The sequence below is a fragment of the Neopelma chrysocephalum genome, unplaced genomic scaffold (genome assembly GCF_003984885.1).
Source record: "Neopelma chrysocephalum unplaced genomic scaffold, ASM398488v2 Primary Assembly neopelma1_189, whole genome shotgun sequence".
Lineage (NCBI taxonomy): Eukaryota > Metazoa > Chordata > Aves > Passeriformes > Pipridae > Neopelma > Neopelma chrysocephalum.
The window spans coordinates 1418902-1444592 of record NW_020897851.1 but is presented as its reverse complement, the minus strand read 5'-3'; the positions used below and the strand labels follow the sequence as shown (position 1 = coordinate 1444592).

Here is a 25691-nt window from a genome sequence, read left to right as displayed (position 1 = left end):
GGGGCAGGGAAATGGGAGGCCAGGGGCAGGGAAATGGGAGGCCAGGGCTGGGAAATGGGAGGCCAGGGGCAGGGGCCCACCAGGGCAGCAGTCAGGCCATTCCATGAGGTGAGTCAAGAAGCTTTATTAGGAGGAGGTAAACACAGAGTTAAAACCTGTCCTGGGGACTAAAAGCAGCTCAGACCCCAAGGGCCTGGGGCCAGCTGAAGCAGGGCTAAGTGAGACTGTCTGGGCCCCCCTACAGAGCCATTCTGTCCTCTCCATGGGAGGATGCCTTCTGCAGCCCGGCTTCCCCCTGCCCGGCTCCTGGGGTCACCCGGGGCTTCCTCGCCTGGCCTTGACCCCTCTGTGCCTTGGGGGCATCCTGCTGTGCCTCCTTGAGCACCTTCCCCTTGCTCTTTCCCCCAGGGACCTTTTGGGGCCCCTTTATCCCAGCACCCACAGAGCTGTTGCTTTTGCTCCTTCCTGCATCCTCAGCAGCCGCAGCCCCACGGGGCCTTTTGCCAAGTGCCTGGGGGTGGTCAGCAGCTCGTGGGGGCCTTGAACGCCCCGTGCCAGGGGCCTGGGGATGGTTGGCAGCTCGCGGGGGCTTTGCTCCATCGCTCCCAGGCTTCACTGCAGCTCGTGGCTGGGCCTGGAGGAGAGGGAAGAGAGCACCTCAGGGTGCTGCCATGCCATGAGTCCCCCAGCCCCACTGCCATCACCTACTCACATCCACGGGCTTTGCTTTTGGCTTCCTCTTCGTGGCTGTCAGCTGCTGCCTCGCGGTACCTGCAGACGGGGTGGTGGGTGAGTCCTGGTGGGGCCAGGCAGCACGGGGTGGCCCATGCCCCAGAAGCCCTTTACCTCGTTGTTGTGCACCAGCCACAGGGGCACAGGGGGCCTTGGTGGTCCCTTCCTGTCCTGGCTTCGGGGCCTGTCCTCTGCCAGGATTTGAGGATTTGTGCTGTGGCTCCTTGGGTGCTAACTGGGGGTGAGAGCAGGGTGTCAGTGGGCCCAGGCAGCACCTCGGCCCCCAGCCGCCCTGGCAGCCCCCTGCTCACCATGAAGGTGCCGGTGGCCCCCACAGCAGAGGAGTTGCGGGGCCGCACCAGCTCCCCACTGCTCAATCCCTTGCTCAGCGCCTGCTTCAGCAGGTACTTGAGCCGGATGGGATCCACGGTGGGGTACTTGGCCAGGATGAATTGTCTGATGGTGAAGACAGAGGCTCCCTTCTTCTCATCCTGGGCCCGCAGCGCCTCTTTGACCATCTGCAGGGTTGAAGGGCGCCGGGCCATGGCACTCAGGACCAGTGGACTCAGGAGTTGGGCTGGAAGAGGCACCACTTGAGACTGGGGTCCAGCCCCGAGACACTCACACCTCCAAGGGCTGCAAAGCCCCCAGAAGCTGAGCAGCCATAACTCTACTCATCCCTACAGCCTCACAGGGACTGTGGCCACTAGAGCTCAAACCAAGCCCCAGAGCCCCAGCCCCACCAGAACCCAAAGTGAGCCCTAGAGCCCCAGCTGAGACTCACCAGAGACCCAGCTCTGCAGGACCCTGCAGCGCTTGCAGACCCCTTACCCCTTTGAGGCTCCATAGCAGAACACACCAGCCCACAGCCTTGGGCACAGACAACTCCACCCACAGCACCACCAACCCTGCTCCTTAGGCCCAGCTCACCTCCCTGCAATTTATCTGATGGGCAGCCTGGGTGGCAGCTGGTTGGCAGCTGCTAATTGCTCTGGTCTCCACCTCAGGTGGGAGCCAGGGGCTGGGAATTCAAGTGCCCTTTGCCAGAGTTCTGTGAGGGGCTGGAGGGAGAAAGGGCAGACCTGAGCAGAGAGTTTGGAGAGGGATGAGAGACTGGGAGTGTGTGGGATGATTGCCCTGAACAGGCAGGGGAAAGGCACGTACCCACTGCTGGGTGGGTGTTGGGGTGCTGGGATGGCAGCTTGCTGGTAGCATTTGCTGTGGGGTGCATGGGGAGCCAGCTTGTGGCATGCAGCCCACACAGACCTGTTCCAGTGTGCTGGTGGGATGTGCCATCTCCCTGGGCTTCACCGAGAAGCAGGGGGCTGATAAGGAGTGGAAAAAACAATCCCACAAAGGAGAGGAGGAAAATGAAGAGCTGCTTGGTTAGTCTGCACAGTGACTCCCCTCACTATCTCCATGATCATGTTCATGAGCAGGACGACCATTCCTCCCTGCCCACTGAATCCCACCATGCTGGGAGAGCACTCCCAGCCCTGGACATGGGCAGCCATGTCCCCTCTTTGCTGCCACCTGCGCTCACAAGGTGAGCCTGAGTAAATCACTGAAGGTTCTTTGGTGCAGGAACAGCACAAATGTCCCCACCTGGGGGACTGCTGTGTTCTTCCCCAGTGCCCCATCAATCCCTCCCTCTGTACAAAGGAGACTCACGTGTGCATTGTCTGTCTGAAAGGTGAGGAAGCTGAGCCAAGATTACACCATGGCAGGACTGGCTCGTGGCCACCTCAGCAGACCTGTCACCATGGCAATGGACCTGCAAACTACTGCCCACAGAGATCTTCATCAAGGTCTGTGCCCACCACTTGAGCCTGGGGGCCAGATCCTGGCTGAGGTGGCAGCAGGTTTGGCAGCTGGGAGAGAGTTTGAATGCCTGGAGCTCCACATGCCCAGTTCCCCCCAGACCAGCACCACCAGCCTGCTCCCTGCTCCATTTCCAGTCCATTTCCAAATTCCCCAGGAAGCGGACAGTGGGGACACTGGAGGGAGGCAGGGCCTGGGACCATCCTCCCCCTGGATCCATCCATCACCTCTCTGGCAGCTCTGTGATGCCTCTGGTAACCCAGCTGAGCTGGCAGGGGGGTCCCAAACCCTTGCTTGCCCCCAGCACCACCAGCAGTAGCCGTAGGGCTGGGCACGGTGAGGAGTGACAGCCTGCAGGCTCAGGGCCAGGCCGTGTGCTGGGGCTGGTCCTGCACGGGCAGGCGAGCTGCGGTGCCAGGCAGTGCCACACTCCTGTGGAGCCTCATGGACAGCAAATAAACACCAAATCCTTCCTCCTCTTCCCTCCAAAACCACCTCCCAGATTTGAAGTACATGAATCAGACATCAGCCTAAACACTGAATTATTCATAAAACTCTAATCCTTAGATTTCACTGAATATGCAGAAGTATGGATAAAAAAAATAATGAGAGAATTGTACTTGCAAATTGCTCTTTATTAAGGGTTTAACTTGCATGGGCTCTATATGTTCCCTATTAGTCCTTGCAAAGCTGCATAGGATTAGAAATCAGAGAGGATAATAATGTACAAAAATAGTTTCAAATGTTGATAACACTGAACAGCAAGAAAAACATCTTATTTGTATAACTGAGCTAAAAATAAAAATGAAGAACAGTGCTACAATTGCAATATGCCATCTTGTAGTGCTCCGAACATATGTTGGCATCGCTGAGCCATATGCTGCCGGTCCTGCCTGCTGCGGCACGGGGGGAGCTCAGCCCTGCACCCCCTGAGCCTCAGCAGCACAGGAGCTGCCCAAAACCTCCTCTCGGGCCGAGGCCAAACTGACCGCAGCCGAAACGGGGAGGGGTGCGGGGCAGTGTGCTGGGGGCTCGGCCCTGGGGGTCCAAAGATGCCCTGGCCGGGGCGTCAAGGTGGGGAGAGAGAGGCGAGGGCGGCTCTGGCACGGCCCAGGCATGGCAGGGCTGTCTGACCCAGGGTCTGCACTCAGAGCAGGGGCACGAGCTCTCAGCAAGTCAACAGAAACTCACGGATATGCGCCAGAGGAGCTAAATCTTTGCATTTTAATTACAAAACGTGTGTACACATTTTCAGCCTTGTTTCCAGGGTTCCTAGTGCCAGGAGAGAGGAGCCCACCCCACAGGACCTTGGTCCTGGCGAAGCAGGGGCGGGTGGTGACGGCGGTGGGACTAAGTTCGTGCACCCCAGGGACTGGCCCAGGTGGGGCCTACGCAGGAGAGACCTGGCTGGTGGAGACGGAGGAGGTGTCTGTCTTGCCAGCAGATGTGTCCTCATCTCCCAGCGGGTTCTTGCCACAGCAGAGGGTTGTGATCATGCAGTTACGGAACTGGGAGAGAGGGAAGCCCGGTGTGAGGCAGGTGGACACCGGGCAGCTCTGCCTACAGGGCTGTCTCCAAGTTCAGCAGAGCTGCTTGGAAGCCCCCGGCACCACAGCACAGGAGGCACCACACCAATGGACTCTCCTGCCCCACAGGCTGCTGCCAGCCCTGCCTGCCGAAGCCACGGCTCCTCCATCAACGCAGCACCTGCATCATTTCAGGCTGGATGGCCTTGCGTTCGTGAGGTTTATGCAATGCCAAGGCTGAGCTGCACAGTCACCCTCCCATGTACCAGGATGAGATCACCTGGAAACAACCCCCCCTCCAGCCCACTGGCAGCTTGGTAACTCTCTGCCAGCTCTTATAAACTGAAACACAAAAAAGGAGTTGTCTCACCCCCTGCCACTTACCTGTTTGTTCATTACGATGTAGATGACAGGGTTGTAGATGGAGGAGCTCTTGGCGAAGAACGCCGGGATGGTCATGAAGATGGGCCCGAAGTCTGATCCCTGGTTGGTGAAGATGTAGAACGCGACACTGGCATAGGGGACCCAGCAGATGAGGAAGGAAATGACCATGATGATGACCATGCGGGTTACTTCTTTTTCTGCCTTCTGGGTGGTGGCAGACTCCTGCTGCTGGGCAGCAGCCTGTGGGCAGAAGGAAATGGAAATGTGATGGAGCCAGAGAGTGCTGTGCCTGCAGGGATGTGGGGTGAGGGCTCATGGAAGTCAAGCTGCACATCTGGAATTTGCTCTTTCCCTCTTCATGGAGAGCCAGCTTGGCCCCTGGAAGGCTCTCCCTGTCACCAGTCTGGAACATGGTATGGGCCCTTTCCCAGCACTGGGGATGGAGATGGCTCTCAGCCCACTGTCACTGGCAGATACCCACCTCCTTGACAGTGCAAACCAGGTTCCCGTAGCAGAAGAAAATGATTGCAAGAGGGATCATGAAGTGAACCACAAACATGTAGATGACGAAAGATTCATTGTTGACCTCTGGCTTCAGAGTGTAGTAGTCGATCCCACAGGAGCACTGCATGCCCTCGGGGATGTACCTGCAAGGTGAGCCCAGCAGGTCAGTGCCCAGCAGAGGAGAGAGGCTGGAGGGCACAGCCAAGCCACCAGCCAGGCTCCCACCCCCCTGCCCTGGGCCTGCTGCCCCCCTACCTGGACCAGCCGAAGAGCGGGGGAGCTGCACAAGCCAAGGCCATGATCCAGGAGAAGGCAACCCCCATGATGGCGTGGTTCTCCCCGAAGCGGAAGTTGCTCATGGGCTTGCAGACCACTACGTATCGTTCGATAGCCAGGACCACCAGCGACCAGAGACCAATTTCACCTGCACCGGGAGGGGGACAGAGAGGGACACAGGGACTTTGAGCAACAGGAGGAGAAAAATACCGTGATGGCAGCATGAAGCCTCCTCAGACTGATGTTCCTGAGGACAACTCCTGGCAGCTGTTAAATCTCCACCAAGGGTTTGTAAAGAAATGAACAAAGGTGAGGTGCAGATGCGATAGGACAGTGTGAGAAGACCCCTCCTCACTGCACTGCTTACCCACAGGAACCACTTTGCTGCTATGTTTTGAGATCCATGGCTGGATCCCACCATTCAGCTCAGACAGCACCTGCACCTGCAAGCCTACTGCCACACTGAGATATAGCGAGTGCCCGTCATCCCAGGATTTCCCCTTGCTACCCACAGCTTCCTCAGAAACTTGTGCCACAAGGATCAAACCAGTAAAGCAGTAGCTGTGGCTGAAGGCTGAGCTGAATGGAGGAGAGCATTTTTATACACAAAATTTTTGTTTAACATCTGTTTGGGTCCAAGCCTGGCTGGCATGGGGAGGAGAGCCAGCTCTGCTTGCCTGCACCACTGTGCACCACACCAGCGCTCGTGAAACTGGAGGAACAGACTCGCAAAACAGGAGGAACAAAACTGTCATCTCTTGACTCAGAAAGTGAGCCAAGGAGATGTGCAAATCCAACAACTGCAAAATCTGCTACTGGCGGCTTTTCGTTGCTGCACTGTGGTTCTCAGGATACTGAGCAGGTGGCTCCCAAAATAAGGTTAAAAAAACAAGTGTCATTTGTCACTTTCTTCGCCTCCCACCCAGAAACACGGCAATGGCCTCGACCCACAGCAGCAGCAGACCTTCCAGGTACCATGTTCTTCCAAGATCATCTGTGTGTCTTCCCTCCCACTCCTGAAATCTGGGGCAATTCCTGGCAGGAGACTTTTGAATATTTGGAAAACTTACCTCCCAGTGTGGCAAAGAAGCCTTCAATGTAACACCCTGTTACTCCAAAGACAAAGTACCCGTTCATCGAGGTGTACATGGTGGTTGTGAAGCCTCCAAAGACCATGAAGAGGTCAGCGACCGCCAGGTTCAGGAGGATGTAGTTCAGAGGTGTCCGGAGCTTCTTATGCTGGATGGTGACGTAGAGCGTGAGGAAGTTGATGGGGAAGCCGAGCAGGATCAGCATGAACATGTAGGCAGCCAGTGCCGAGAACTTCCAGGGCTCAGCCAGGTAGTACTGGGGGTACTCGAAGGGGCTCCGCACCACCCCGGTCTTGTTGGACATGGGCACGTAGAAGTCTTGGCCTTCTGTCCCGTTCATGGTTGTGGTTCGTGAGGTGCCTTTCGCTCTTACTTAGGGGGTTCTTTTGTGCCCGGGGGGATCGACTCTGAAGTGGAGCTCCCGCCACCTCTCAGCCTTCACTGTCACCCCCAGGAGAAGCGGCTCCGCTCCCCTCCACAGGGCACCTCTTATAAAGTGCCCCCGGGGTAAGCTCTGGACACTGGTGTCAGCACGATTAGGGTTTAGAGAATTATTAATCATAATCATCCAGGGGTAATTGGCTTTTCAGGGGAGGTGTTAAGGTGACACCTGTTTCTGGCCCTCACTGTCATTGTTGGAAACCGTGGCTCATGGTCACATATAAAGAGGTAGCTCTGCACCTCACCTTTCATTTGGGGGGGATCAAACCAGGCAGCAGCTCCCCTCACAAGGCTCTGCTCTCTTTTCCATCCCCCACTAACAAGAGGGATGTGTGTGGTTCAAACCCGAGGACTGTGGGTTTGGGGGCTGCAGATGGTGGCTGGGCTGGACAGGTGTGGTGTGCTGTGGTCCCTCCGTGACAGAGGGGTGTCCCAGCCCCATTCTCACAAGGGGAATGTGGGTCCATGACACCAGCCAGTCCCCACTGGAGATCCATCACCCCGATAACCTCTAGTCCCTGTGGGAGGCTGCAGAAGGCGATGGCACCAACTCTTCTTCCACATGTTCCAGCCACCTCTCTTTCTGTTCAAGATTTGGCTGTGGAGGTTTGACCACCACCGTGAAACACTGGCCCTGATGGTGGGTTACCAGTTGTACCATCTCCTTTGTGCCTGGCTTTGTGTGTGGTTTGAGTCATGCCAACTTCATTGGTAACACCTAATAAGTAACCCAGTCCATCTGTCCTGGACTGGAGTCATTCTGCACTGGTGCTGAGAATGCTGCTGGACCAGGGCACTGATGGGAGGTTCAGAGCTGAAGCCAACACCCAACCTCATATGCTGGTTAACAGACATCTTCAGTCTCCTCAAACTTTGTATACCCATCAAACTTCAGTCCTTCATGTCTCTCTGCCTGCCCACTCAGTGAACTCAATTGTGCTTGAAACATTCTTTGTGCCAACCAGCAGATGAGTTACATATTGTCTTAATTTTTCAGAGGCAATGAGACAACACGTACAGGGGGTGAGCACAAGGAGCCAACCACAGAGTTCTCTTCTGGAGGTTCCTCACAGTTCATATCATTGTGATTAATCTTTTAAGCTCCAAAGCTATTTTCTCCATCTCTTCTCTTTTTTTCCACCCACTGTTTACCACCTTTCTCACTAGCAGTCACTAACATTCCAGCTGGCAGGCAGGCACCAGCTGGTTCCCCTGTGGAGGCCAGGCAAGAGCTGTTTTCTCTGCCCCTTGGTATGTGATGGAGGCTGGAAGGGAGCTGAGCACCCACCTCCCCTCACTGTTCTGGCTGCATTTGGGGCTGAGCTGAGCGTTCCTCACAGCCAGGAGCAGGTGAACATGAGGGTCTCATCCAGCACAGGAGGATGTGCCAGAGCTGCTGGAGCTCATGGGTGTGAGGTGGGCAGAAACTCATGTCCTCTTGGCCTTAATAAACTTCCTCCAGTCCAGGCCCAGTTTTCATCAGCGTTCCCTGTGATTTGGTTTAGCAAAAGGTTTAACAGAAAAAAGCACAAAGCACTGTACCTCTCTAAAGCAGAGACCAAGCTGGGAAACCTTCCCTCTAAGCAAGAAGGGGGGAAGAGCTGAAGTGCTGGCACCACAGACGAGGGCAGACCTGGCTGCTGCAGCCCAGTGCAGGCCATGGTCTCTGGACAGTCCAAGAGGTCTTCCTTACCTGAACATACTCTGCTCACCCTGAGCCCCTCTCAATTAACTTCTCACACTTGTTGCCAAGGCCAGAGCAGTGCCACTCTAACTGCAAATGCAGCTGTTCACACTTGTACGTGGGCACACAAGGATTAAAGGTTTATTTCCCAATACACCTTAAGCTGATGCAATAAGCCACTGCTGAGGTAGCAGCTGCTGGCAGAGCTCAGGCTGGTGTGCGTCACCACTGGCTGCAGCAGTGGGACAGGCAGGCAGCAGTGAGGTAGAGGAAGGGGACAAATTGCTCACAACAGCTTCCAACCAAAGCACGGTGTGGGACCTCTTGTAGCGCCAGGGACACCTCAGCATGAAGTCAGCCAGGAGGCTCCATGGCACAGGGAAGCCTGGACTAGAACACCTTGTCTCACATGTATGAGATGTGAGATCTGACTGTTCCTGCACAGAAAAGCCCAACAGGTTTTTCAAAGCTAGGCTTTATTCACAGAGTTGGTTATTTTTTAAAAAAAAAAGCTTCCTTGCTTGATCCATTTTGTGTCTGTGTCTCAGGAAACCCTTTCTCTTTATTTTTATAATTTTTCATTCCCACTGGCTCTGCACAGCCAGCTCAGTTCCAGGAGAAGGAACCGAATTCCACCCTGGCTGCATCTCAAACAGCATTGTCTTCACTGCAAACAGTGACAGCTGAGTTAGAAAGCAGAGAGCTGTAATTAGAACAGAATGTTTTTAAAGTGGTAAACTAAGCAAACTTGGTCAGGAACCACTGAGGGCCTCGGAAACCCGGCCATGCCATTGCAGGCTCTCCCTTTCCAGAGGTACTTGAGCAGAGACATCCCATTTCATGGGCAGATTGCTGCTCCCGTGGGAGCTGCTCTGCCAGCACCAAACACCTCAGCCAGTCGCTTGAGACGGTACCGTGTCCTTTCCCACTCAGGGCAAAGGCAGGCTGGGACAGACAGGCTGGGACAGACAGGCTGGGACAGACAGGCTGCCATCACAACAGGACTCATGGCAGCACGGGCACAGTTTTATACTGGTTTCAAGGCAAGAGACCTGTGGCTTCCCAGCTCCAGCCCAGCCAGTTACCTACATGAATCTTTCTGCTGCTGGGGAATGACTGTGACCATCCTGAGGGGCACGTTGGTATGGCTGGCATGGAGCTCACTTCCCTCACAGCATGGGGTGCTGTGCTTTGGTGTTCCAACCAATGCTGGGAACACACCAGGGCTGTAGCTGGGGCTGAGAGGTGCCTGCACAGCACTGGGATTTCCTTTTTCCCTGCTCTGTCTCCCTCAGGAATAGGCCAGAGCTGGGACAACTGCCCAAAAGGCACTCCAGATGATGTCATGCTCCAAAATAAAAGCTCAGGGAAAGGAGGAAGAAGGGAGGATGTTGTGTTTGTGGTGTTTGCCTTCCCAAGTGATGGTTACTCATGCTGAGCCCTGCTCTCCAGGAAGCAGGGAATAAATTCCTTCTTGCTTTGCTTTGCTTGCACGCAGAGCTCTGCTTCAACCATTAAACTGTATTTATCTCAACCCAGGAGCTTCTTGGCTTTTGCTCTCCTGTTTCCTGCCCAGTCCTGTGGGGAGAGTGAGCCAAGGTAGGAGCTGTCTGGGACTGACCCCCGTGTCTGTGCCTCTGCAAGGGGCTGGAGCAGAAGGCGGCGGGTCCGTGTCCTCCCACCTGCACACGTGGCTCAGCCTCAGCTCCCCACTGACACAGTGCTGGGGACACCCTGCTCAGCAGCACTCCCTGAGCACACCCCTCCATGGCAGCACCACGGCCAAGGGATGGGGGGAGCTCAGGAATGCTCAGAGGTATGCTCAGGTATGCACAACCTGACATCCTGCACTTTAACCAGGTGAATTCCACACAGACTGAACCATCCCCCACCCCAGGGTGGCTGTGAGATGCCCCCAGTGCCAAGGGCAGCTGGAACTCTGCAGATTACACTTGAAGGGCTCTACATTTTAACTCTATTCTTGCCTAAATGGAATAGAAAGGGAAATTCAATATCAGAAGCAGGAGCACTATAGCAAATTCCAAGACAAAGAGTAGTGAAAAACAGCCCCATTTATTTGAAGATCTGTCAATAACAGGTGTGTATTAAGAAGCAAATCAAGTCCTAACACAATCTGGAGTAAAAACAATTACTTTAAGTCTGAACTCGACCCTAGAAACATTCCTGTAAAATTCTGTGGCACTTCAGCTGCTTGCCTGGGAAATGCAAAGCACATTCACAAACAACAGACATTTTAATTTTAAAAAATAGTTACATGTCTTCAACTCTTACAAACAAAATAGAGCAAGATGACTGACTTTCCTAAGTTGTTAGGAAAGCTTTATGGATCTAAGAAGTGTTTTGCCAAGCCAACAGGAGAGACTGTTGTTGAGATGAAAGACTGGTTTCCTTCATTGGTTTGACTCATCTCTTCTCCGTCGACAGAACGGACAACAATTATGCTGGAGTATGAGGAGCTCATAGTCTTCTGTGTGAAACATCTGTTAATTAGAAACAGATGTAGCACAAGTCAGCCTGTGCCCTGCTCAAAGAAAATGCAATCTGAGCTCAACGGCTGCTCTACAGCACAAATATTCTGAAACCACCATCAGAGAGATTGGTTCTCTCCATTTCAATTGCCTGAATGCTACAGCTGGAACAGAGCAGTGAGCACTTCACAGACCTCTGCCAGTGCTGCTGAGGAGGCACAAACCCATTAACTACTTTTGAAGGAAGGACAACAATTAGACAATTTCTGTGTAAGCAAACATGACTGAATTCCAGCATTTCAAAAACCCATTCCTGAGTGGGGCTGGAGCAGGGCTCAACCACAAGATAACTTAGTCACTGACTGATTTTCCTTGCTAGACCAGGCTCCAAGTCACAGAGACAGAGCATAGGAAATAAACACAAACCAGCTTCTGTTGGTCAGCCATGGTTTGCTCAAGAGGCTCTGACTTGCTGTCAGGACAACTTCTCCAATTCAGCTACTGCCAAGGTAGCTCTGTGCATCACACAGCTCTGAGCTGGGGTTTCATTGCTGAATCCATTTTAGAGCATGAGGTTTCAATGATTAGCACTGTTTCAGCCATTGGGTTCTGGACAGGGCTTTTTGGGTTGTTTTTAAACTCTTCCATGGGAACCCTACCTGGAAGCAGGCTGGACACATGGTGATGGAGGCGTCGGGCAGCAGGGAGCGGTAGTACTGCCAGCGCAGCGGCCGCGGCCAGCGCTTGACCAGCACGTCCCGCCGGCTCATGGAGCGCAGCACAGCACGGCTCACCACCACCGGGGAGAACTCGGAGCCTCCCTGCTGCAGGAGAGCAGGGTGAGAGAACTGCAGTTACCAACTGCAAGGCCCTTTGAGGATTCATAAGTTGTTGTAAGAAGCAAAGTAAAATTCAGCAGAAGATGCTCATGTAGGACTGGCCCAAGACTTGTCCCACCAAACCCTCTGTCGGTGTCACCAACACCTGCAGACAGCCACATCTGGTTCCAGTGAGCTTCCATTATCCCTTCAATGGATCCCTTTACAATTCCCCGGAAATAGCAGCCGTGGTGCCCACAGTTTTTATGGAACCCTCACAGTAAGGCCTGCTCTATAGGTGTGCTGCTTGTACCCCATGGGACAGCTCTGCTGTTCCAGTGCATGGCGAGAAAACAAAATTACAAACATCTTTGTTGTTCTGTGGAGTTTGTGTTGGGGTTTTTGTGTGGATTTTGTTGCTTTGTTTGTTTGTTTTTGATTTTTTGTTTTGTTTTGTTTTTTGAAGAGAGGAGCTAACTGGTAAATCCCTTTCCCTCTCAAGTGCTATCCCCCTCCCAGTCTCCTGCTCTGCAGCTCTCGTCTTTGTACCAGATGCACACCAGAAGAGCAGCATGGACTGTAAAGTAAAGTTTTCTAATAATTTCTGTTGGTAGCAAGAAAGAAACAACTGGAAGGTACAGGTAAAGCTCTTACCTCAAAGCTCAGTTTTGCTGTAAAGGGATCATCATCCTCCATAATATCTGTACTGTCATCAAGCCTCAAACTCTGGCCATCTGGATGCATTTCTTAAGGAAGGACAAGAGTTCCTGTAAAATTGGCTGTGCTCACCATAGCCAGCACTCAGAATCAGTATGAAAGCACCCTAGCAGGACCAGTACCCTTCCTGCTCCACAGTATCTCAAACTGTGACAGTGCCCAGGTCATTACAGAAAATACCAAGAAGACTTTGCTGGGATTCCCAGTGACTGGGGAATTTTATCACTGTATTTGCTGTAGAACAGTGGGACTGACCACAGCCAGGCATGACATCACCTCTGCCTCCCTTCCTGACCGAGCAAAGGAAGCAATCTATTGAAAGGACATTTTTGAGCAGCTCCAGTCAGAGTTTGCGTGTTCTTGTGCATCACTCTGCACCTCATATTCTATGGCCCCCACAGCAACTGGGTGTATTCCCCCCACCACACTGGGAGCTCTGGATGCCAAAGCATTTCAAACCAGATCCCAACAGCAACAGCTGTGAACAATGTCCATGCTGCTTCCCTTGGCTGAGAGAAGGTAACCTCTAAAGGAAGCTGTTATTGGAAGCAACACACTCTAGATTCCACTCATGCTTTACAGAAAGCAATTCACACAGAATAGGTAAAGCATAGCATTCCACTGTTAAAAATAAACATTTCACGTGATTAGAAACAAACTGTCCTGATGAAAAAGCTTCATGACAACATTAGGTTTAGTTAAACCATACTTTGGTTGTTATACTAATGTGACAAGGAAACACAATGTAATTGTACTCACATCAGTCATATGACAAAAAAAGAGAGCTTTAAACCTAAACGGGGAAAAAAATTTAAAATTGTTTAATTTTTCCCTATATGAGGACTGGAAACCAATTCTAATCAAAAGGATACAGTCACTCATCACCTCTTGCCATTTATTCTCTCTTTTACTCACTCTTGGAGCTTCAAGATCAATGAGAGCTACAGCTTCTTCATCCGTGATGCCATCTTCCACATAGAACTCAACCAGATGCAGCACCTCTAAAGAGTGGGAAAGGCAGGAAGTGTTTGACCTGCAGGAACTCAGGAAATGCCTCACAGCAGATACTGTGCCCCTTCAGCAATGAACAGCCTCTGGCTTCCATGACAGTGGTGTTCTGCCCACCTGCTCTCATGAAACAAGTTAAATAAAATATAATTACAGCAAACCAACCCCCCTGAACTTCTGAAAAGGTTGTGTCAGTATTCCCAGAGCACTCCACGCATTCAGGGCCTGGCAATAAAGCGATGCTGTGCTGCACCCGCACCCTGCAGTGAGACCCAACAGCCCCCCGGACAGGAGGCTCAAATTTAACAACAGTAAAGGGAACATTTGTTTGGCCAAATAACATTGCAGAGAGAAGAAACCAAGAACTAGCCTACTCTGTTAACATTTGTCTACTTGCAAAGCACGAGCGAACGGGACGTCCCCACGCACCGTAGGAGGAGGCCGAGAAGACGAAGGGCTGCCTGCAGTTAATGCAGACGTTCCCCAGGTTATTCAGCAGAGGGTTGTTGGTGGAGCACCTGTAACACAGGGGCAGGAGCTCCTGCAAAGACACAATGAGAGCACGGTAACTGCAGGCTGGCACATCCTCAGCTCTTTGTTTTCAATTACATATGGGCTCCTTCGGCTGACACCACCGATACAGCGCCAGGGCCACGCTGGAGAAGCACTGCTGTGAAATCAGATCCTTCAACATCTAAAATGCTTTACCTTTTTTAACAAACCAGCAAGTTTTCACATTAAGAATAGCTGTCTTCACCATTCTAACAATTAAATTTTCACCTTGCAGTAACAGAAGCAGAAACCTGCATCAAATACAAGTGACAAAAGAAGCCAAAGAGAAGGTTACTGAAGCAAAGTTTTTTGCTCTAAGGTTTGGTCAAATTTAGGTTCTCCAATTAATTCATTTCTCTTCAAGAGCACAGTTATATTGGGCAATTCTTAAGAGTGTGTTTCTATTATTTCAGGAGGCCAGGTGCATGTTCACTGGCACAATGCAATTTATTTTTAGTGAGTACTCCCTGAAACATGGCTTTATAGAACACTGCAGAGAGCCAAACTACAGTTAAAGAAGAAAAGGTGTTAAAATAAGACTTAAGGAAGGAAGGTCATTGAAGGGTTGGGGGGAGGAGGGAAGGAGTGTTAGGAGTAGGACAAATGAAAGTGACCTCCAGCTGGAGAGAGAGACAAAGACTGTGGAGCAATAGCGTGTGGACCGGGGAGAAAAGGGCTTGAAAGAATTAATAGACAGAGGGGAAGGTGGATGCAAGAGAGGAGAGGGAGGATGGAAGCTGCCTACAAAGCAAGGGCTGATTTTAATTTGTTCTCAGGAGCAGAAGGAAGTCTGACCTGAAGAATAACAATAAAAGGACTGTGTTTCCAGCAGAAATACAATTATGTGACAGAGCCATGCATAATATATTGCAGATTTTTTTTGTGCACATGGCAATTCAGATTCTTGGATTAGGCCACATATTAATGATTAACATGAAACACATTACAACTTACTTCACTGTCATGGAATGGCTTGGATCGGATTGTCAGGCTGCCCAGCTCAAAGGATTTCTGGAACCTGGCTGGGATATGCAGGCCCTGAAGCTTCTCATAGGCATGACGAGCCAGTTTATATGCACCAAGGGCCTTACTCTGCTTTGCCAGGGCAAGTAATGTCTTGCTGTAATTTAATTAAGGAATAAAAATACATACAGCATTTAGGAAAAAATGCAATACTCTGTCTAATCAGGGAAGTTGTGCAATGAAGCATATCCAACACCAGGACTTCAAACAGGCTTTACCCAGAGAAATCTATTTACAGAACTTCATTTAGAAACACGTGTAAAAGGACTATCAAAATGCCTGAGGGCAATTATTAGCAAGGTAAGGAACTGACCCTACATAAACACTGCTGTGGTTAAACATTCTGACTCCATCTGCAACATTTCAGTAATTCTGGGGTGCATAAATTTTGCCCAAGCCAAAAAAAGACCCAAAATCTTTACAACACCAGTAACCCACTGACACCAAGTAAATACACCTGATGTGATTGGAAAGAGTGGGTTCCATGCCACTGACCAAGGGTTGTCCTTCCCTTTCACCAGTGTGAAACAGTAACTGCTGTATAGATCTACTGATCACAAGGCTTGTTATCCAAGACTTTATGGAAGATCATACATTTGTAAGTGAGGAAGTTATGAAAAGGAAATCTAACATCCCATCCAAAGCCAGAAATGAAGTGCAACAAGATGATCAGTTCTCCTCCTCTGGCATCCAGTGACCTTCTGGTTGTCTCTCAGAGCAAGGTGCATTTCACACAGCCCATTTATGGAGCAATCTCCAGAGATTCACTGTGCACTGACAAAGCTGTGCAGATGTTGGCCTGACAGACACCACACACCAGCCTCAGGAGAAGCAGAAACTCCTGGGTTTCCCCTCCTCGTGCTTCAGTTCAGTGTCTTTGCAACAACACTGTCGAGATTCAAAGCCAACATCCTGTGGCAGTGACTGGTGTCCTAGAACTTGCTCCTCTGACACACACTGGACTGGGCGGGTGGTTTGAGCTACATGATAGTGGATGTGCACAGCTTTCCAAAACTATTGAAAAAGAAAACAAAAAAATCAACAACAAAAAGCTAGTGCAGCTCAGCACACAATGGTTTGAAGATACTGTTTATTGCTTAGGGACAAAAGTCAGTTCCTATTATAATGACAACCAATAGCTGACACTGAAGATTCCCTCTAGGAGATCCCTTCCTTGGACCACCAGCAGTTATTCCTTTCATGTATCTCACATGATAATTTCTAGATTTTGTACTGTATCAGAAGGATACACTTTTGAGATTCCCAAAGGAGTCTCCTTTGTTAAGCTGTGAAGCAGAAACCTGGAAATATTGAAGAGGGTTTCAGGCGAGTTGAAGCTGAAAGGCTCCTCCTGTGGTATGGAAAACACAGACACAACATTTCTAAGCTGGAAAACAAACAACTCACATCACTAAGCATGAGGCATCTCCAGTACTGCGCTTCTTTCATGCTGTTGCAAAAAGAGGTGTTGACAGAATATAGCAAGTGGATTTTGCATGTCTTTATCACCAAAGCTCATGCCTGATACATGCAGAAAGATCTGTGTAGCTAAACCAGAACATTTAACAGGTAATTTAAAAATGAGGCCAGGCTGCACTGCTACAGTGCAGAGTCTCCAGCGCTCTGAGGTCTGAAGGAGATTAACAGCAAAGACTCTACAGCAGAGTTTTCTTTTGGGCAAGGGCACAGAGCAAAGGTTCTCAAATCTTTTACAACAGATATTTTTACCAACAGCGATGGCAACATGACTCTAATTGCTGTAATTAGCAGGGACTCCTCACTCGTGACTACCTATCACTGACACACTTACCACCCTGTGGGAAGCCCTAGGCTGGGGATGCCTAGGGTGCCTTCCTCTGTTCAGCCCTGTTTTCCCATGACTAAGGGAAAAGCTGACCCTGGCCTGTGCAGGAGCAGGGGCTCGGGTCACTGTGGGACCAAACTGATACCACCATCAAAAAGGGCCGGGTGCAGGAGGTCAGCCAGCAGCACAGCAACTGCTCCCAGTCAGGCACAGCCCCAACTGCACTGCAGCTGTGCAGGGCTGAGGCAACACAAGTGCTTGTACAGAATGTACAGCTGAGGCTGTATAATGAAGGAAAGTTAAATAAATAAATAAAGTTACTATACGGTATTATTGATCTACACTCAATACTTAATTGCCTGAAAAGTCCTAGTTATTTCTGGACTCCCTAAGAAAAACACTCAGGAAGCATAAATACACAATTCTAAAGTGAGTATCTTACAGTGTATCTGTGAATGAAGTGATAGGCATGGTAAACTTCTGCCAAATGCTGGAAGTGATGAAACTTCTGCAACATTTCAGTCTTCTGCTGTTCGTTCTCTGCGGGAGGCAAAGGATTTGGTGTCAGTCTCCCAGAGGAGTCTGAGACTCAGCTCCAAGAAAACAGCCTGTTATGATTTCAGCAGCAGCACTTGCAGAGGAGGTATGTACCAAGTCAAGTGTGCCCCATCTATCCATGCAAACCACATGTTGCACAGACTTGCTATTTTTCTGAGCAAACTTCTGGTCTAAAACAAGCATGGCAAAACACAGAATAGTATGTCAGTGGTTTGACACAGCCGGGGCTACAGCTGAGCTACAGGCAGAAAGCAACAGGTGTGCATCCCTGGAAACCTCCTCCAGAGCTCCAGAGTTCACAAATAAAATTAGTTTTGAAACATTTGTTTCACAAACATCAAATACACTACTAAGCCATTTGGAAAAACGTGCATCTCAAACATCTGAGGGGTGACAGATCAGCTGAACGAAAAGCAAAGGTACTTAAAGCACAAAGCAAAAGGCAGTATTCCCAACCTTTTCTATTCATTATCACTAAAGTACACCCATTAACTGCTGGCTCCACCTCTCTCCCAGTGAAGCACATCCAGAAGACAAGATGACAGCTAACAAACAATGAGTTTTAACTGTTGGAAGAAATAATTTGTTAAGTACCTCACCAACCTATGTTTGGACACTAGATGTATCTTACTCTCCAACATAATCTTTTATTTACTAGCACGTGAACCCTCCAGTCAGCTTCTAGGCAGTGGGTGTGGTGAGGAGGTGCAGGAGGATACCACGTCTCAGGAGGCACAATTTTGATCCCAGCCATATTTCAGAAGGAGCCTTATGCCTGCTGATGTTTCTGGTTTGTTTATCTGTTTTAAATGAGCACATGGGAAAACTAGGGGACTACAAAAATAGCACAAGCCCGGGTTATGCATAGCATTAAAAAACCCAACCCAAACCAGCCAGCAGTGAAGCTGTGGCAGCAATGCTATCACAGTGCAGGAGTTGTTTGTCTAGGTGCATGGGAAGGTAACAAGCACCAACTTCCTTTCAGTGACTTACCTTGGGCTATGTCTAAGCACTGCATAGAAAGCATCCAATAATAATAGGCTGCATCATTAAATCTGCTTTCAACTACAGCGTTGTGCGTGAGCTGCTCCAGCACCTTCACAGCCTCTGTCTGCCTGCCAGCCCTGTGAAACGCTGCAGAACCCAGAACAAAGACAGGTTTACAGTGCATTATATCAATTAACAGAAATTAATGGTTTTGAATTGAGACCAGTCTATTCAGTCCATATCAAATAGTCTATCCAGGGCAGGATAAAAGGGATTATACACTGGTATTTTCCTCCCTGAAAGCAGCGACGCTAATGGAACATGAGAAGCATCTGTAGGTATTTTGTGGCTTTTGCACTGTCTCAGCAGCTCTTGAGCTCACAGATTGTGTGCGATGCTGGTTGCTGGGGGGGGTTTAAAAAGAAAAGAGGGAAAATACTGTGATGATTAGATCTCTGTACAAACAACAGAGATCTCCAAACACTGCAAACCACACCTTCACTCGAAACTACAATAAATTAATGTTTGAAGTTAGTGCTCTGGTGTGCAATGCTAGACACTTTGAAAGAGTACAGCTTAGACTATATCCTTCTGTCATTTACTAACAGCATCTCTTTATCTGATGCACACAGTAACATCCTGAATTCTCACTTGGCAAACATGCATTTGACAAACACAATCTTCATAGAAAGAAATGGGGCCGAGGGGGAACCAACCCCCAAAAACCTGACCCCACAGCACAGCTGCCCCTGAGTGCAGCCAGCTCAGCTTGAACAGACCTCACACAGCCACACGGGGACCTCCAGCTCACCCAGCTCTGGGCACTACACCTGCCAAACAGCAGCACTGAGCTTTGTGGAGCAAACTGGGACTACAGCCTGCATTTAGAGAGTGCAAACTACCACACTGCCCTAAACCAGGTGCTCAAAGTGTTGGTGCCAAGACACACAGCCCAGTTTTGTGTGGAGATGGATCAGGCCTGGCTTGCTCCCCACCTGGGCCCTCAAAGCCAGGGCAGTTTCACACTTGGGTCTGAGCTGGCTCAGGACACAGCAGGTGCAGCTGTCACATGGAGCTGCACCTGAGCAAAGGTGCTGCACTGAAACCCTGCTGCCTGCACACACAGCTCACTGCAACAGCTCCCTGCCTCTGGAACACTTTACAGTCTGTCCACAACATGGAAAGCTGCCAGTTCTCTTTAAAGGTAATTTCATAAGCCTAACAAAAACCACGAAAACCTTAAAGAAACAGGAAAATTTTACTTGTACAAATCCCATGTTACCTAAAGACAAGGAAAAATTACATTTTCCACTCAGGTTTATAAAGATGGCTGCCATATTTTGAATTCTAGTGGGATAATAATGATATTAAGACAGTAATAATGATATTAAGACAGTGCATATTACATGCCAAATACTGTTGCTACGTGCCACACTCAGATATACAAGAAGATAGAAAATCTGGACCTGTATTTAGATGCCATTATTTTTGCCATTATTTTTGATAGACCCATCACATTTTCATATAAAATCAGAAGACTTCCAGTTACTTTAAGACCAGTTTGAAAACATGGATTACATGTGGTTTTGAATCCCACTGATAAGAAACTCTCCAAGGAAGAGTCTGCATATTCTGCATTGGAGAAGTATGGAACAAATGTGGAGTCACCTGTCAGTGCCATTCTCACCTTTCTGGGCTTCTTCAAATCGATCATTCTCTGCCAGCCACTGGGCATAAGGGACATAAACATCATCTTTGAATTCAGGATGCTTTTCACTCAGAGCCAATGCCTGAGGTAAGTAAAAAATTCATTCTTAGAATATTGCATGGTTTAAACAGTTAAAGGGTTTAGATATTCCATCGGATCAATCCTTCAGCTCTAAGCAAATTCACAATAAAGTATACACAGAATAGAGAGTGTAATCCATATTTTCTCCAGTATGAAACTAATGTGTTTTAAAATAAAAAGCAATCAACAACAAAAGACAAGAAGCTAAGCATAATAACAGACTGGCTATTGAAACAGGGAGCCTTGAAAGTGATTACCTAGGAAATTTAGTAGATTTCACAGCAAGAGACAAAAAATATTTTTATTTTTACTGAATGCATCTTCTAAGGGAATAGAAGTAACACTATAAATGCAATTTAGATTCACTTGCAGAAAACCACAACACCACCAAACACATGCTGGCACACACAATTAACTGAAATACTCGGAATCCTTCCACAGAAGCCTCCCTCCCTGCTTCTCCCTCACTCCCGTGCTGGTGTAGCCAGACATTCATCTCCTTTTTTGTTGCAACCAGACACAGTTAAGAAGTAGAGGTTTTCAACCCAGAAATCAAGGGCACACTTACTTCTTCCCAGTGCTGAGTGTCCACGTGGAGTTGGACCAATGCTTTCAGGTCACCAACCTTCATGTAGGTCTCTGCAGCATAGCCAGGGTTATCAAGTTGCTTAAAATAGAAGGCACACTTGTCCAAAGGCTCCCGCTCAGCTTTATCCAGCTTTCGAGCAATTTCAATTAACCTGCACCCAGCAGAAAGAAGGCAGATGTTTCAGATTCTGCCTTCCTGCTTCGCCTTTTAATTACTGTCATAACCTCACCTATAATCGGCTAACATTTAATAAACAGTGTAATAGTAGTACCATGCAACACCATTTAAACAGTTTCAGTAAATGTTCCAAATGCCTTTTTTTCCTTCTACAAACTCAAACCCCTTCCTTCACTCTTCACTCACGTGTGCAAGTCCATACCTTGGACCCTGTGCAGAGCTGTGCAGACAGACAGAAGGGAGCATGTCCCACATGATTAAGTAACATGGGAAACACTTCCCAACCCTAACCTGAGCAAGAGACTCCTGAATAAACACCACCCCTGTGACACACAGCAAAACAGAGGCAAGGGGCCTTGCAGAGGAGCCTGGTCGAGATCTTATGGCAGCTCAGCAGATGACCCAAAGTGTCACCTACTGCAAATCGAGGAGAAATGACCAGTGGCAGGAGTAGCCCCAGAATTTCTGGGGACTCTGCGCTCCAGGTGATTTCTCTACCCACTACATGACTATCCTGAACAGCTGAAAACAGCAGCAATGGCCTATCAGGTACAATCACTGCTGTGATGATCACTGAAGCTTGAGGCATCTCTATTTTAGACAGTCTCATGCTGCAGATGAACCCATACATACTCTTCACTGCTGTAATGCATTTGTTTTTGTAATATATTCATGGCCCTGTGCTCTAAACATATGCAACTTTTAAAACATTTATAACTGTAGATGTGCTTCAAATACTCAATCTGATATAAAACAAAGGCAGATCCCAAACATATTTTGTCTTATTTTAAAATTCTGCAGAATTAATAATAACTCATTGGAGGGTTTGTTCTATTATCTGTGAGGTGCCACAAAACCTACATATCCACCCAGCCGTTGTCCCCGCTGATCTCTATGGCCTTCATGTACTCGCCGGCAGAGAGGTACATCTCCACTGCTGCCTTTGGCTCATTGATATTCTTGGCCCAGTCTGCTTGTTTTTTTATTAGCATCTTTGTGTCTTTGGGGTCTTCAGATCCCAGAAAATCCTGTAACAGTGCAATACAAAAGTCTGCGTTACCTTCTGGCCACAAATGTTGTTACAGTCAAAACTCTAAAATACACAAAGGCTTTTGTAGTGATGCCTCCTAAGGACAGAAGTACTGCATAGAGAGCAACAAGGACTGAGCCAGCCTTCAGCAGCTCATCATCAAGGCCCCACGTCTGAGAGGAAACAATGGCAAGTCTCTCATTTAGACAGTTTTCAATTAAAAAAAAAGCAGGAGATTCTGGGCAGGCCCAGAAGACAATGCAGGTGCCTCAGAGTCAACTCCTGTGTCCCCACTTACTCTCTGCTGAGCCTGGTTAAGTGGATAGGAGTTATGATTTTTGCATGCTTGTCAGGAACAGGCCTTCCCAAAACACAGTCCTACTCTAAAGACTCTAACAGACTAATTCCAAGTTTCAGATTTTCTCTTGCAAGCCAAGCAGGTACAGTTTCATTCTCAAAGATGACCCAGTCCCAGCCCATGCCCAGTGAACAACAGCACACGCACTTAATCACATACGGGCATCAGGATGCCCCACCACAAATAAATTAAAGGCTGAAATCTTGTTTTCTGCAAAGACACTTGATAATTATATTTCAATATATCAAAAAAGTTCTTTTGTAAGGACAGAATGACAGCTGCTCAAAAGTGAGAGTGCTCTGAAGCACTGGTTGGACTTGTGGAAGGAATGCAAACACCAAGCCTGGACACTGTGATGACAACCATTTTGAAAATATTTCTACTAGTTAGTTCAGCTTCTTCTGCCAATACTGAAGCCCTGGCACCATATGGTTCACATCTGTTGACATCATGTGTCAGGAAAAAAAACAACAAAACCCTTCAACACCAGAATATTGATTAAGGGCAATTTTGTCTGTTAACAGAACAGGCTTCTATCCATTAAATAGCTCCTATCAAATGAAAAATCAGAATAGAGGCGAAATGACAGGTAAGAAGAGTGGAAAATTACCTTAGCCTCTGGGTTTCTGGCAAATTCTGATTGAGGTTTAAAAGAAACCAAACCAAAGGCAACAAATGGGCAAAATCCCCCTCAAGGAGCAGGCACACACCACATCTGCTCCACCACCACAATTCAGCAGTTCCCCAATGCAGCCAGGGGCCAGGGACAGAACTGCACCTGTGCCAGCTCTAACTGAGCTGCAGTTATCCCCTGCAGCAACCCTGCTCCAGGCAACAGCTACAGAGGTACCCTGATAGCCTCTAAATGTGGAAAACTGGAGTGAAGAGACAAGTCAAACAGCCTCCTTGGCACGACTTGTTTTCCAGCTTACGTCACCAAAATAAGTCCAAAATCAAAAGCTCAGCTTCTCACAGAATAAAGAGTTTTTTGTGAGTTGTCAGTAATTAATGATCTGGTGCTGTGATAATGAGCCTGTGACCAGATATCAAAGGACTCCCAACCTCTGCCTCCAGCCTGGATCCTCTGTCCAGACCTCATCAAAGCCAAGCACCAGAAACCAGGTTCTGTGGGTCCCTTTGCATAATTCTGGCAACATTAGAGAAAACAACACAAGAAAAACAACCCCCTCCCCCATGTGTCTTTCCTTGGATAAATAGCTGGTAAACAAGGGGGTTTTAAAAGTTCTTCCATTTCCCATGCATTCCCTGCACAAGAAGCTGCCTTCACGTGCTATGGAGTACCTTGAATTTCTCTGCATGGAGTCACTCTGAAGGACAGGGGACATGAGAGCTCTTGCTCTCTGCTGGTTAAATATAGACATGACTACAGCCAAGAATTAAAAGATTCTTACGAAGACTTATGGGAACATTTTTCTTTATGAATTACATTTATGTTCAAGAGGAGCCAAAACACTGAAGCTAACAAAGACTCAGCAGCCAAAAATAGCGGAAGTCGGGCTTACATCAGCAAAGCCCACAAGTGTTTCTGTTGAGCTCTCAGAAGAAAAAGATCTCTCTGTAGCGTGGCTTGGGGAATCTGTGCTAAAACAGTTTCTATGCATGTCATGGTGAATTCTTTGTCCTGGACTGGGCAGAATAAGGCTCTGATGAGTGATGAATAAGACTAAACAGTGCATACATTCTCAGGGATTTTGATAAGACACCATAGAAGACTTAAAAGCCAAGTAATGCTTCTTATCACCTTATAAAAACATCACTTTTTAGAACCATATTCAATTTATTTCTGCATGGCAACAGAGTTTAAAAAAAAAAAGCCAAGACATTGAATCTTTGAAATAAAATTCCGTAGTAAACAAAAATATTCCAGGTTACTACGTTATACACTTTATAAAGTGCATTAATATAGAACTTGCTCTGACAGAAAAATATTTTTATTATAATATGGAAGTGAATTAAACACATGGTGCACACCCCTCCACTTTGCACAGGTACTACCTTATCATCTTTGGAGGACAAACAAATAAAAAGGGACTCTTGAGCAAGATAATGGGGAAAAAAGAGTCAGAAGAACAAAACTCTTAGTTTTTAAAAAAGGAAAATTACTACAGATAATACCATGTAACCACACTGAAAGAGTCACCATTGGTGGTGTCCAACAAAAAAACCCACTGAAAAGCCCTGAATTTCCATGGTCACATTTGACACTCCACAAAACACAATCTGCTGCATCGGTAGCAGACTGCAGGAAAATGCCACCATAACATCCAGGCCAGAGACATTTCCCCCCTTATAAGCCAAACGAACTCGAATCAATTAACTGAGAAAACAAGGCTGAAATTCAAAGCCCACATTTCATCCAACCTTTTTGTAGGATCATCCTTTGAAAACAGTTGCAGGCACATCAATATTTCTGCATGTCAATGTCCAGGCGCCGTGTCCTACCTTGGCATGGTCAAACATGCGCAGGTCAGTGTACATCTCCAGGGCCAGATTTTCATGGCCACTCCTCTTGTACAGCTTCGCTGCCTCATGGAATTTCCCCTGGTAGGCATAAACATCTGCCAGGAACAGGTCATTGTTGTTCTCTCCATGTTTCTTCCGCTCCTGGAAAAATAGAAAATTTGAAGAGTGATGTAGAAAATATTCCAGATGACCTGCACCTAAGTGAGAAATAGCCACTGAGGAATTACACTTTCAAGCTTAGATTTTAACTATTAATAATTAAAAACCTGTAACGGGATATCATAATTACGCCTCTCCTACATTTCTTGTGAATTTATAATTAAAGGATTAAATCCCTTCTTAATTAAAATTAGGAAGAGCAAAATTAAATGTCACTATACAAACTAAAGTGATGAAAAATCACTTCTCCTGATTTCACACAGGAAAACGAACACATGCTATCATTATGCCAGGCTATTTTAAAAAAGGCATCTGATGGGCTCCTCGTTTTCTCCCGTACAAACTCACTAGCATATAATTTGGCTAAATTAACAATATGTGCGGGTGGGATGACAAACAGGGAGATAATTGCCAGCAATAAGCAGATCCAGAAAGTACATTAACCTGCCTCTGAATACAAACCAGTGTCACCTCCACTGTCCCCATGAGCTCATGGATTCACGTCGGCAGCAGTCGCTTCCAGAGCACCCACACGTGTTCTCCTGCTGATCAGAACTGCTCGCTCTGCCTGCCTGGGAAGGGCCCACGGGGGCAGCGTGTGGGCAGTGCCATGGAGAACCCTTCCTGCGTGTGCAGTGCCATGGAGAACCCTTCCTGTGTGGGCAGTGCCACTGAGAACCCTTCCTGTGT

The 25691-nt window shown here is 48.4% G+C and overlaps 3 protein-coding genes across 7 annotated transcripts in view; all 3 read right to left on the bottom strand.

Annotated features, from left to right (window-relative positions):
- Window positions 1–46: 46 nt before the first annotated feature.
- LOC113976943 (histone H1oo) lies at window positions 47–1741 on the bottom strand. 3 transcript variants are annotated; one of them, XM_027702617.1, is made up of 5 exons: window positions 1564–1741; window positions 1044–1309; window positions 847–967; window positions 713–771; window positions 47–634 (listed from the first exon to the last, which is right to left on the bottom strand). In XM_027702617.1, the coding sequence occupies exons 1-5, from the start codon at window positions 1577–1579 to the stop codon at window positions 239–241; spliced, it is 858 nt and encodes a 285-aa protein (XP_027558418.1). In that variant the 5' UTR covers window positions 1580–1741; the 3' UTR covers window positions 47–238. The 3 variants fall into 3 exon arrangements, with proteins under 3 accessions (XP_027558418.1, XP_027558417.1, XP_027558416.1); XM_027702616.1 differs by having other exon boundaries at window positions 713–967; window positions 1425–1741; XM_027702615.1 differs by having other exon boundaries at window positions 713–967.
- A 2011-nt stretch (window positions 1742–3752) lies between these two features.
- RHO (rhodopsin) lies at window positions 3753–6778 on the bottom strand. The gene is made up of 5 exons (XM_027702634.1): window positions 6314–6778; window positions 5223–5391; window positions 4945–5110; window positions 4464–4703; window positions 3753–4061 (listed from the first exon to the last, which is right to left on the bottom strand). Exons 1-5 carry the CDS (start codon window positions 6672–6674, stop codon window positions 3942–3944), a joined length of 1056 nt encoding a protein of 351 aa, XP_027558435.1. The 5' UTR covers window positions 6675–6778; the 3' UTR covers window positions 3753–3941.
- Window positions 6779–10513: 3735 nt separating this feature from the next.
- IFT122 (intraflagellar transport 122) overlaps window positions 10514–25691 on the bottom strand; it is a 31841-nt gene continuing 16663 nt past the window's right edge. For 2 of the 3 annotated variants that reach the window (XM_027702612.1, XM_027702614.1), the window contains 13 exons: window positions 24822–24983; window positions 21832–21998; window positions 20773–20944; window positions 20103–20205; window positions 18422–18562; window positions 17313–17410; window positions 16317–16417; window positions 14998–15163; window positions 13921–14032; window positions 13356–13484; window positions 12421–12500; window positions 11608–11772; window positions 10514–10960 (listed from right to left, as the gene is read on the bottom strand). In XM_027702612.1, coding sequence (XP_027558413.1) covers window positions 10871–10960; window positions 11608–11772; window positions 12421–12500; window positions 13356–13484; window positions 13921–14032; window positions 14998–15163; window positions 16317–16417; window positions 17313–17410; window positions 18422–18562; window positions 20103–20205; window positions 20773–20944; window positions 21832–21998; window positions 24822–24983 — 1686 coding nt within the window. In that variant the 3' untranslated portion in view covers window positions 10514–10870. The remainder of the gene's footprint in view (window positions 10961–11607; window positions 11773–12420; window positions 12501–13355; window positions 13485–13920; window positions 14033–14997; window positions 15164–16316; window positions 16418–17312; window positions 17411–18421; window positions 18563–20102; window positions 20206–20772; window positions 20945–21831; window positions 21999–24821; window positions 24984–25691) is intronic. The other variant, XM_027702613.1, reaches the window with a different exon arrangement.